The sequence below is a fragment of the Protopterus annectens genome, chromosome 17.part0 (assembly GCF_019279795.1).
Source record: "Protopterus annectens isolate FY-2018-M chromosome 17.part0, PAN1.0, whole genome shotgun sequence".
Lineage (NCBI taxonomy): Eukaryota > Metazoa > Chordata > Ceratodontiformes > Protopteridae > Protopterus > Protopterus annectens.
In genome coordinates, this window is record NC_056751.1 from 120,536,980 (window position 1) to 120,550,578 (window position 13,599).

The 13,599-nt window shown below is 39.3% G+C and overlaps 1 protein-coding gene across 1 annotated transcript in view; it reads left to right on the top strand.

Annotated features, from left to right (window-relative positions):
* LOC122791409 (5-hydroxytryptamine receptor 4-like) overlaps nucleotides 1–12,686 on the top strand; it is a 449,172-nt gene extending 436,486 nt beyond the window's left edge. Inside the window, exon 6 of the mRNA XM_044059157.1 lies at nucleotides 12,137–12,686. Within this exon, the coding sequence (XP_043915092.1) occupies nucleotides 12,137–12,686 (550 nt within the window). The remainder of the gene's footprint in view (nucleotides 1–12,136) is intronic.
* The last annotated feature ends 913 nt before the right edge of the window (nucleotides 12,687–13,599 follow it).

Here is a 13,599-nt window from a genome sequence, read left to right on the forward strand (position 1 = left end):
TCATTTTGTTGATGTGCAAAATGTCCATTAGAGGAAGATCCAAGAATGCTTTGTATACCAGGCATAGATTGCCTCTCAGTAGTTTGTAAAAGACTGAGTATATAGATAGGGCTTTAAGGCAATCCACACTGAGCAATGTGTTTTTGCCCTGGATTCTTTTGGTAAGAAACCTTTGTGGACATTTTATTTGTTGCATATAACTGTCAGATGCATGCTGTAGGGGGCATTTTACTCAATGATAGGTCTGATGAAGGCCAAATAAACTGGCACAATGACTTTCCTGGACCTAGATACAATGCCTTTACTTACAGATTGAGTGACATAGAATAATTTCCTTACTACCTTGGCCATATATTTCGTAAAGCCCAGGTTACTATCTTCACTTGTTCTCAAGTCCCTGACTACTACTGGATCAACTCTTGGGATGTTTTATGGATGATGTAATTTCTCTGGGTGGACAACTTCCCAAAAGGTACTATAATGCATTTCTTGGTACTGAGTTTTAATTCATGACTTTGACAGCAGTCATTTGTCTGAGTTAGATCCTCTTGCAAGATGTTAATGTCTTGGGGGGAATCTATGAATGCTCCTAGTTTGCAGTAATCTGCAAACTTAGTCAGCCAGAGGCCTTTGACATTGGCCTTGATTTCCAAGCACAGAGCCCTGAGTGAGTCCACTGGTGACATGGCTGTTTGTAGAGGTGGTCTCACCGATACTAACTTCCTGTGTCCTATCTATGAGCCAGCTGGCAATCCAACATGTTATGTAGAGCTTTATGGCTAATTCAGTGAGTTTGCTCACAATGACCAATTGAAGGTCAAGGTAGGCAGTATGAACTCTTTTTCCCCTTATCCATTGCCTTAGTGACCTTCTTAAAGAAGGTTCAGTGGACCTGACCTTCCTTTGACAAAGCCAGACATGGCTGAGTCCAGTGTCTGAAGGCTACCTTTGTCTTTGTTGATCATTTCCATGATAACTTGTCCCATATCTTATATGTAAGACTAGTCAGATTAATGAGGTCTGCTGATGGTCCACCCTTATAAAGAGGAATGACTGTTGCAATCCTCCATGACCATGGCACAAAGCCTGTTTTGAGATTATAGTTAAATAGTGTTCCACTAGTCCTGATAGTTTGTGTTTTGGGCCATTCAGGTGACATTCTGTGATATTGTTGGGGCCCACTGCAGCTGTGCTTTTGGCCTTAGTGAATGGTGCCAAGACCTGCTCCCTGTTAATAGTTGAGGGTTATCATTGTAGATATTTCTGGGGGTGGGGAGTTGCCTGGGAGTGAGTGGGGGGGGGGGTAAAGTTTCAGCTAAATTTGTCAGCCAGCAGGTTTGTTATATCACTTGGCTTTGTTAAAGTGACACCATTAATGACCAGTTTGGCACACTGCTGTGTGCTGCCTTTGAGGATTCAGACATAGCTGTAGACGTCCTTGGGTTTTCTTTTGCCTGGGAGGCTATCTTGACCTTGAAATTGGTTTGGTTGGACATAATTAGTCTTCTTAGCTGCCTGTTTAGTTTGAGGCAAAAGTTCTTATATTTATGGGAGTTACCCTTCCTGATTTTAGCAATGATTTTTTTTCCCTTTTGTTGTATAACCTGTTTAGATTAGGATTCCACCTATGTGTTTTTTTTAGTTAGTTTTGGACTTATTACTAGTAGATACAACAGTATCTGTGTTATCAGAACCCAAAAAAAAATTCTGCTTCTAAGGGCAGAGGTATACTTTGGACTTAGCAACTGTGTGTGAATCTAGTAAATATATGAGAAACGAGATGACAGCAAATTGTCCAAAGAGTTAATAGTAAGACAAGTGGAGAAAAAAAAAGTGTGAAGATGTGTGTGTGTGTGTGTGTGTGTGTGTGTGTGTGTGTGTGTGTGTGTGTGTGTGTGTGTGTGTTTAGGTTCTGGCATATTAAGTAATTATTATCAAACAGTAACATCTCAGAAAAACAGACGGATGTTACATGTAGATGGTTACCTATACAACTTAGAAAAGACTATGAAAGGTGAATGTTACTGGTGCTGCAAGTTGAAGCAATTGCATAAATGTAAAGGTAGAGCAATAACTATAAAGGACGCAGATGGTGAGCTGTTATTAAAGTAAGTATTACACCATCATCCTTCAGACGCAACTGAGGTAGAGAGGTATGACGCATGTCATCAATTAAAAAAAACTGCTCTCTTATCTAGGAACACACCAGCTCTTGTAGTAGATGACATTGTAGCAAGTACATACATAGAAAGTACTTGAAGTTTACCATCTAGTTCTGTGTTACAAGTGAATTGTGTTAGGCGCAAAAAGATGGTAACTGACATCAATGCATCTATATCGCTGAGTACAATAAATGCTACCAAGTATGCTTTAAAACAAGATACATTTATACAAAAGTGAATGGTAGGATCTACACAACAATATTCATGTGTTAGTGTTTACTACTAAGAAAAATTGCAGGATATGTGTTGTTCCAATATTTGGTTTATGGAAGGTGTATTCTTAATGAAATAGCAGCTTTGTCAGCAACTGTACAGTATACATGCTTTGGTAAAATTTGGAGACAATAGGAAGTTTTTCTCTTGTATATTGTCTAATGTCAAAAAAAGTCATACAAATCGTATAACTGTGGGAGTGTTTGTTTGATTTGCTGTCATCTGTTGATTTGGAAGCTACAGTACAATATATTGTTTGTGATTTTGAGATGGCAGCAATTAAAAGTGTGAGAAATAACTTTAGCAGTGTTACTACTAAAGGTTGGTTGTTCCACTTCTGTCAAGCTGTTTGGCAGAAAGTCCAGTCTCTCGGTTGAGCTGCACTCTATGGAAAATCTGCAACATTTCAACTGGCAGTTAAAAAACTTGTAGTGTTGTCTTTTCTAAGAGAAAATTAAGTAGTATCCAGTTTTAACAGTCTTTCTGAAACATTTCCTGCTGAAGGGAAAGAGTTGCTGACATATTTTTCGGAAGTGCATGTGTTGGGACGTCTTCGCAAACAGCATACTAGAACAAGTTCTTGTACACAATTTCCAGCTTTTTTCCCTATTTCTTTTTGGAATATTTCCACTTTAAATGAGTTTTCACTGCCAGAATTATGTAGAAGGGTGGTAGAGGCATGTACAATGTTTGTTAGGAAGATGTATTTCAGATATTCCAGTTGTCCTTGATGTTTTTCTTGCGGGAACAGAAAAGGGTGAATGAACTTAGATTACAACTACTGTCAGGTTGTCCTCCTTCACCTACGAAGAGAAAAAGTATGGAAAGGCACCATAGAATGCAAAATGTTATGGAGAAAAGGGAAGAGAATTCTACAGCAGAGTTTTTGAATGTAGTAGCTATGCTCTTGAAGGCGTAGATACGTTACGTTTGTACATAAACACACAAGTCACTTGTATTAATTTCTTTTCTGCACAGTTTGCATTACACTTGTTTGTACACTATGTTTAGGTTGGTTAGGCTTATTGTACATTTCCTGAGGTTCACGTGGTGTGTGAAATACTTTAGTTTACATTTGTTTTTCACTAGCAGGTGGAACGCGAAGTGGGCCAACCATGGCAATTCGATATTGTGAGTTTCTATATATTACGCGTTCTCTTATTATGCCATTCGACATTTCAGTGTCGACATTTACGTGTTTCATTATTTTAACATTTTATTTGGTGATATAGACCCTATATACATATAAATATATATATATATATATATATATATATATATATATATATATATATACACATATATATATATGTGTGTGTGTATGTATATACATATCTGTATATCTGTGTGTGTGTGTGTGTGTGTGTGTGTGTGTGTGTGGTAAACACATACAGACAGACATATATATATATATATATACACACACACATATATATATCTGCGGTGGTGGTGCTGCGGTAGTGTTGTCGCCTCACAGTAAGACGCTGTCCTGTTCAATTCTCAGCTAGGGCATCTTCTGTGTGGAGACATGCGTGAATGGGCGTACCTTCGTTGAAGGTTGGGTGTCAGAGCTGGCAACTCGGCACGTAAAAATCTACTGCCAGTCATTAGCGGACCGGAGTTCCATTGTGGCGACCCCTAACCAGGAAAAGCCGAAAGACACACCAACAACAATAACATATATATATATATATATATATATATATATATATATATATATATACATATATATATATATATATATATATATGTGTGTGTGTGTACATATGCATACATACACTCTCTCTCTCTCTCTCTCTATATATATATATATATATATATATACATACATACACACACACACACACACACACACACACACACACACACACACACACACACAAACACACACACAGTGGTGTTTAAAAGCACAACAGTAACCGGGTGGGAGGTTGGGAAAAATTCTGTCTAACTCACAAGAGACAGAGCTGTGGTCTCTTTTCAAGCTCAATCTCAGCTTCTTCTGATTTCCCCAGTTTGCTGCCATTACCACTGTCCTATCTGTGCTTAGTTTCATCCCATGTACCTTCACTTTTGCATTCCATTGCTCTATACTTTGCCAGAGTTCTTGTTCAGAGTCTGCCTGTAATGCCACATCACCTGCATACAGCAACTTTGTTGATCTGTCCCCTCCAACCTGTTTGCTAATGTAGTCCATCACCAGTATGAACAGTAGTGGGCTCAGAGCTGAGCTCTGGTGTACACCCACTCCCACTGGGAACTCCTCTGTGAGGATGAACACTGTTCATACTTGAGTCACTGTGTCCTTGTACATAGCTTGCACTAATTCTACCAGTGTTTCTGGGACTTCGAACCACTGCAGTACTGCCCAAATCAGCTTTCTTGGGACCTTGTCATATGCATTCGCCAAGTCTAGGAATGCCCAGTTGGAGTCTTTCCTCATCTCTAGCTTATTCTCAACTATCTGTCTCACTGCAAATATTGGGTCAGTTGTGCTGTATCCTGATCTGAATCCGAACTGCTCATCTCCCGTCTTACATTCTACTACTCTGCATATCCATTTATCAGTCCTCGTCTCTAGAACTTTCATGCAATGTGATAGAAGTTTGATTCCTCTGTACTGCCCACAATTGTGGATGTCCCCTTTGTTCTTGTACAATGGCACAAGTATGCTTATCCTCCAGTAATCTGGGATACGCCTTTCTCTCCACACCACTATGAGTACCCTCAGGAGCCATTTGTCCCCTATCTCACTCAGTATCTTTATCATATCTGCTGTGACCTCATCTGAGCCTGCTGCTTTCCCTGACTTCATTTTCTTAAGTGTTATTCTTACTTCTTCTAGCATGGGCTCCTCCTCTTCACTCATCTTATGCTGTGTCTAGGGCAGAACAGCTTCTGTGAGGTTTTCTTCATTCAAAAGCTGCTGGAAGTATGCCTTCTATCTGACCTTGATGTCCTGTGAACTGGTGAGCAGGTTGTTGCTGGCATCCCTTATGAAGGGCGTGTGACTATCTTCTTTATCTTTCTGTCTTTGCCTTGCAACCTGATAAAGTTTCTTTGTGCCCATTACTGAGTCACTTTCCAGAAGTTGGTAGAGTGCATCTGATGCCCTATTCTTTGCTATTGCAACTGCTTTCTTAGCTTATAAAACAACCAGCAAGAAGTGATAACTCAAAGCAGCAACAACAAAAGAGACCAACAGTGAGTCCCAGCTCTACTTTCCAAAAAGATAAAATTTATTCCAAGCAAGTCTTGTCTCTTGGAGTTTTTGGAAATAAAAAAAGTAGTAACATACCTGACAATAATTATAAGTATAATAGTCAAAATAATGTGAAACCCAGTCAGGATAAAATATTTTTTGTTACTAAATACACTAATTTTTCTTCTATTTTTAATAAATTAATTATGGATTACTGGAATTTCATGAAGAAAGATATTTTATCTCTGAAAGACACCAAATTAATTACATCCTATAAAAAAGGCAAAAGCATTCAGGACTTTCTAGTACACAGTATATATAAAAAACCTTGTACTAACAGTTTAGAATATATGAAGGTTATAGGAACACACCCTTGTGGGAAGTGTTCTGTGTGTAAACATATAATAAACGAAGTGGTTAAAATAAATGGACAAAACTTTACCACAAGAACCAGATACTCTTGTATGAGCAAGGGTGTTATTTATACTATATTCTGTAGCTGTAATAAATATTATATAGGAGAAACAAAAAGAACACTAGCAGAAAGAATTAAAGAACATATTAGGGATGTAAGGAATAATAAAATAAATAGCCCCATTGCTGAACACTTCAATTCTGTACATTTTGGTAACATAGACCACATAAAAGTTTCCATACTGGAACATGTTCCTCTTTATTATAATAATATAGAATGGCAGAAAAATATATTAAGACAAAAAGAGTCCAATTTGATCATGAAATATGGAACTCTGCAACCATATGGTATGAACAAAGAGTGTAACTGGCAAAGCCTTATTTAAGAGATGTAGCTTTAAAAATGTATTATTAATGAGATTTAATTATCTGATTGTATAATTAATTAATTGTTTTATTTTATTTTGTATATATATTGGGAAGTTTTATATGTTTGACTGTTACTCTGTAAAGGCTGTTGGCCGAGGCGCTAGAGACAAGACTTGCTTGGAATAAATTTTATCTTTTTGGAAAGTAGAGCTGGGACTCACTGTTGGTCTCTTTTGTTGTTGCTGCTTTCTTAGCTTCTTTGTTAACCAACCAGTATTCCCTCCTAGCCTGGTCGGCCTTTTCTATCTCCCACTTTTTCCTGCAGTCCTTCTTGCTTTTGATGAAATACTATAGCTATATTTAGCAAAAAATAGTGTTGCGTTTTAGTAAAAATTACTAAGGTACAGTTTTTAACTCAAGAATGCTCTTATTCATAGGTTCATAGGTTGGTACTAGGCTAACGGCCCTAGGGCCTATGCAAGCCTAGCCATAACAATTCCTTGGATATTTCTTCCCACAATATTCACTTCTCTGGACCCCTGTCTAGCAGGGTGACTGACATGATCCCCGGGGTGAATTTCCTATCTCCCATCCAATCATCAAGGTTCCTTTTGAAGACGGCCAATGAGACGGCTTGACATATATGGGCAGAATATTCCAGAGTATGGGGAGTCTCTGGGTCAGGAACCTATCCCTCCAGCATGTTTTGTTCATTGTGATGACAAGGTTTAGATCCCTGGAGCGTATGGCTCTGAGGGATTGGGATTTCTTTTAGTGGAGCATGTCCAACAGCTCAGGGTTTGACATGGCCTTGTATGTTAAGCAGAGATCGCCTCTTGAGTAGACGATATGCCACAGAGTATAGCTGGAGTTTTTTTAGACAGTCAGCATATGGCATCTGCTTCAGGCCTGTGATTCTTTTAGTGAGGTATTTCTGTGGCCTTTCTAGCTGTTGCAGGTGTCTTGTGAGGTACATACCAAACGGGACATTATACTCTATAATGGGTCTAATGTGGGATGAGTACAGTGGGACAATGACCTCCTTTTTTCTGGATGAAAAGCCCTTAGTGATGAGGTGTGCCACATAGAAGGATTTCCTGACTGTTGTGGCGATGTGGTTATCGAAAGTGAGACCACTGTCCACCTGTGTCCCTAAGTCTCTCATCACACTTTCGATATTTAGTGTCATGCCACCTATGTGGTAATTCATGGGTACATGTTTTTTTCCAAAGGGGATAACTATTCATGTTTTGGCATTAAGCTTGAGCCCATGGCTCTGGCACCAGGCATCTGTTTCTGTAAGGCCCTTTTGTAGAATATCCACATCATTTGGGGATTCAATAATGGCTCCCAGTTTGCAGTCATCTGCGAACTTTGTTAGCCAGAGTCCCTTAGTGTTGGCCTGTACTTCAGAGAAGTAGATGCCAAACAAGAGTGGTCCCAGGACTGAACCCTGAGGTACTCCACTTGTCACTTGTCTGGAGCTGGATTTGGAGTCAGCTACTTTTACAGTCTGGGTTCTGTCAGTAAGCCAGTTGGCAACCCATCGAGTGATGTAGGGATTTATGCCCAGCTTAGTAAGTTTATCTATGATTCCAGAGTGGGTGATGGTGTCAAAGGCCTTGGCGAGGTCCAGATAGGCTGTGTGGACTGCCTTACCCTCCTCCACAGCTCTGGAGACTGATTCAAAGAAGTCAATCAGATTCAGGAGACAAGATCGGCCCTTCACAAACCCAAACTGGGTGGGGCCCAGTGTTTGAAGGTTGCCAATGTCTTTGTTTATAAGTTCCATGATAATGTGTTCCATGCCCTTGCAGATCAGGCTTGTCAGACTGATGGGACAGTAGTTCCTGGGATCCAAGGTGGATCCCCGCTTGTGGAGTGGGATAACTGTAGCTGTGCGCCACTCAGTGGGCATGAAGCCTGAGGTGAGGCTATGATTAAACATTACACTTAGGTGAGGTGCCAGTTCATTTTGTAGTTCATGTAGTACACAGCCTGGGATGTCATCTGGTCCCATGGATACTGTATTCTTAGCTTTGGAGAGTGCGGTTTCTACCTGTGTGGCCGTGATTACCGGAATTTGGCAATCTTTTGGTATTGAGATGGGCCCTTTAGGGGGTGAGAGGGGGTGAAGTTGGCACTAAATCGATCTGCCAGGGTATTGGCTATATCCTTGGGATCAGTATATTTAATGCCATTCTGTTGTAGCTCAGAGCAGATCTGAGCATTGCCATTTAGATTCTTGACATAACTATAGAATGCCTTGTGGTTGTCTTTGGAATCTTTAGCAATTTTATTTTCGTAACTAGCTTTTGAGGATTTTATGAGGCATCTCAGCTTCTTACTGAGGCTGGTGAGGGAGTTTTTTGCATCCTGGGATTTTCCTCTTTTCTGCAACAGTTTCTTCCTTCTGTTGTATAGTTTGTTTATGGCAGGGGACCACCAGATTGGCTTCCTTTTTTGGAGAAGAGCATCTTGGTTCTGTTTGGGATGGCACAATTCATGCACAAGTGGATGTGCTCGTACAGTGCCTTAGTGCAGGATTCTGCAGTCGAACTTTCAGATCCCGTCTGCATGGGTGTCGTGAAGTTTGTCACTTCTGAATTCAGTAGCATGAAGTTGGCTTTGAAGTAGTTTTGTAAGGAGGTTTCCTTACTGGGGGGTGGGATGTGGATGCCAAGGGTGATTTGCTTAATGGAGCATGTCTGATTGAGTCTGGGCTACTAATAAGCTTTAAGTCGAATCTGCCATTCAAGTTCTTTTTTTCTAGCTTTGCATTCAGATTGCCCTGTAAAGGACCCAAACTGAGTGTCTCAATGACAAGAACAACAAAATGTCTCATAGTTCCTGCAGACCTGAGCATATCTAGACAGTGGGTTGCTCAAGTTCTTAAGCCTGATGGCTGACAGGTGTTTGGTCACAATTATTTTGAGAGGGTTGTTTTTCTAATGTAGAATGCTTTGCATTTTGTGCAGCTTGCCCGATTATCACAAAGTTACTATTGCAGTTTTGCCTGTCAATACAGACATATTTCTTTTCTAAGTTTGGACATATACAATGCACAGGATCTGCAGTCTGGGGGGTTGCAGGGAGAGGGTGTTACTTGTAGTTATTTGGATACACTCATTTCTTCTTCATTTTCTGCCTAGCTTCTAATATTTCTTCCTTTTTGATAAATAAAGGATGGTTGATAGCCAGAGTACCATGCATACTCAGTAATGTAGGCTGTTTTACATTGGCTTCAGCAATGCTACTGTTAAATAACTTGAAAGGATCCCATATATACACACACATATAAGTGTGTGTGTGTGTGTGTGTGTGTGTGTGTGTGTGTGTGTGTGTGTGTGTGTGTGTGTGTGTGTGTGTGCACTACAATGTGATATGCTTAATTGCTTCACAGAGGGCATACTAGGTTGCTCTGTATTTTCTTAAGTTAAGTTTGGTTGATATATAGCATACCAGAAGGCACACATCCTGATCGTTTTTTGTTTGGTCAGTGGAGGATTTTGGTGCAGGCCTCAGCCTCTATATGGAATGTAGATACAGTCTCAAACTATTTTATTTTCTCAGAGATGCTCCAGTGATCCACATATGCATATACTTCTATACAGAGACACTTGAGATAGTCACTATATACTAAAACAAACATGAAGACGAGTGTCTATATTTTGGAGAGGCACACAAACACTTCATATATTTATCAGTGACTTAGTGATGCTGAAAAATTTGGAGGGGAGGAATGTGTGCTGTCAGAGGTTGTGCTTTGACATCACTGCTTAAATTCCTCATAAATCTTTCTTCCCTTCATCCCTTCAGAAGTCTGAGGTGGTGTATTACCCCATTAAATATCATTGCCATTTTAAATTCTCTCTCTCTCTCTCTCTCTCTCACTCTCGCTCATGGTTGGTATCAGTGTGGTCATACACACACACACACACACACACACACACACACACACACACACACACACACACACACAGTAATTCACACCGTCAATGATGCCAAAATTCACAGATCAGTGCAACCAGTGAGTCAGTCCTGTCAAATAGCTTATTTAGATAACCATGCGTTAAACAAGACAGCTGTCAATAAAAAGGACCAAACCCTATCTTTCTGCAAATTATTCTTACTGAGATACGAGAACTTCAGAGTATATGTTTATATATATATATTTTTTTTGTTGTTGACCATTAAAAGTACTGTACTTTATTACTACCCTTCAAAACTTTGTTACTTACATCCCATTTAAACAGTTGGTATCAGTTAATGTACTAACATTTCCGAGCTGTATGTATCCTCTCCCTTTACATAAGTGATGCTTATATTGTCAATGTACTTCTGTCTTTCACCATCTTTCTTTCTCACTGTGTGTCTGTCACTCTTCTACACACACACGCACACACACACACACACACACACACACACACACACACACACACACACACACACACACACATATACACACACACGCACACACACACGCACACACACACACACACACACACACACACACACACTCACATGCACACAAACACACATTCACACAAGTCTTATGTTAAACTTGATATATCTTTTTCAACATTTGTTTTTCACTTTTGCTGGTTTCATCAGTTAGTTGTTTTCCTAGTTAGAAATCATTATAGAACATTTCTGCTTTTTATTATCTTTATTTTGAAACAGGCATTTTTGTCTTACCCTAATTTGGGTATCACTTTGTTTTTCTTGCTTGCTTTGTATTTATTTGATGTTTTGTGTTGTGCTTCTGCTTTGTTTCTGGTGTTGTAATCTATGTTATCAGACTATATCTGAAAATAAGCTACTGGGTCAAGGTATTGAAGTGGTTAAATGCTGGCACAGATAAGTAATGAATGGGTTGTGTGCCCTTCATCATATCTGCACTTAAGTGCAATAATAATGGGAGAGTCAAATTATTTTCTGTGCCAAATACTGAACATTCATTGCCAGTCACAGGATCATAGTTCATAGTTATATACTAGGCTAACAACTAGCAGGGTGTTTAGAAGCCTAGCCATGCAATCCAACCTAATTGTGTCCCTCTGTATCATCAATATTTATTAGGCAAGGATATGTTAGTCAGGATGTTTCTAGAGCTTATGTGGGGATTTTAGTTTGGGCATCTCTGTCTGTCTGCCTTTGTGTGTCAGAGACATGGGTGGCCAGACCCAGGCAGAATTTCCAATTTCCCATCCATTGGTCAAGGTTATGCTTAAATAGGGTTAGGGATGGACTCTGCTTCACAGGGATGGGGAACCTGTTCCAGGGCATGGGGATCCTCTGGGACACATATCTGTCTCACCAATATGTCTTATTCATGTCACAAGCAAAATTTAAACCCTTGGATCTAAGGGAGCTATTGCACCGAAAAGCTGGAGACCTTATGCGAAGTTTTAAGGTTGATATTTCAGTCTAGTATTATACATAGTATGGAAAAGGTCTGCTTTTGAAGTAATAATCCTAACAGCAACATTTTTTGTTTTACATTTTGGCTAAAGTACTCCTTAATCATACTCTTGTTCTGACTGGGAACTAACATTTAGCTTGATTTTTTTAGGCTGACAAACAAACTTGTAAAGGATGTGCATGTATAGACCACAAAGGTATTACATACTAAAGCTGATCGATTATATTTTAAAAGGATGCTGCAGTCTCTCATGCTTTTTTTCTATGTTTTGAAGATTGAAGACCGAAAGAGAAATAAAATAACAAATGAAACAAACTGTGTATTCCTTGTGAATGGACCATATGCTGTTACTTGTTCATCTATTGCATTCTACGTTCCTCTCATTTTGATGCTTGTAGCTTACCGCCACATATATGTAACTGCAAGGGAACATGCTCGTCAGATTAGGAAGTTGCATAAAGCTGGATCTGCAACAGAGACTTACGAGAGCACCTATCACCAAGGATCTCACAGACTGAAAATAGAGACAAAAGCCGCCAAAACATTAGCTGTTATCATGGGGTGCTTTTGTTTATGTTGGGCACCGTTCTTCATCACAAATGTGATTGATCCGTTTATAGACTATCAGGTACCTTGGCAAATGTGGACCACTTGGCTCTGGCTTGGATATATCAACTCAGGACTGAACCCTTTTCTTTATGCATTTTTGAACAAGGCATTCAGACATGCCTTTTTAGTTATTCTTTATTGTGGGGACTCAAGAAACAGGGAATCTGAAAATGTTATATCATTGCGAACTTACTCCACATCCACAAATGGAAGTTCGGCAGCAATCAGGTAAGAATTTCTTTAACTGACAGTGTCATGTTGTTTGTTATCGTATGTAATACAAAAAAAAACAATTTTGTAAAAATCTGGAAATTTTGTTTGAACATGAAACGGTTCAAAGAATATGCCTACACTGTTAACCCTCAGAATGATTTTGGAGTTGATGATTCAATACATCCTTATAGCCTGTGCATTAAAAATCAGTTTTCACTGAATTTAAAATCCATAATTGTTGTATGACTTTATAAGATATATGGATCCTTATATTTTGCTGATAAGTACAAGTCCACATTATCTCATCCCTGGCCATCTCAATGCCACTTTGGACCACGTTTTGATAAGCTCTTGATGATTTATTCAGTCGGCAGCATATTTTTTCTGTGTAACACGAGAGTGCATTTGGGGGACCTATGATTAATCATTGAACTGAATAATCATTGTACGGCACATCATCAAAATCACATTATCAAAAGTGTACTTCATTGAAACTGTGAGATGGGGAAAGTAACTAGTTGGACAAAACTTCTCCATTTCACTTTTCCTCACTGTAGTATGATCTCGGAGTTGGTATATATAATTTGTGGGTGTGTGGGGGACAAAGCCCCCCCATCTGAGTGAGTTTGAAATACTGCCATTTTTGAGACAGGGGAGTGTTGGCTAGCTAGTTACTTTCCCTGTCTTATGGGTATGATGAAGTGCACATTCAATGTATGGAGTTTCGATGATACAATTTCGATGAAGTGCCATTTAATGGTTATTCAGTTCAACGATTAACCATAGAACTCATGTGGGCACAGTGGTAGTGGATGTCACATGGAGACAGAAGGCACACATGTTTGGCTACATGAATCTAATGAGAGTTTGTCGGACATGTAAATAATGTATTTTCAGTCTATTCATTACTGTTACTAACATAAGTCTCCCTG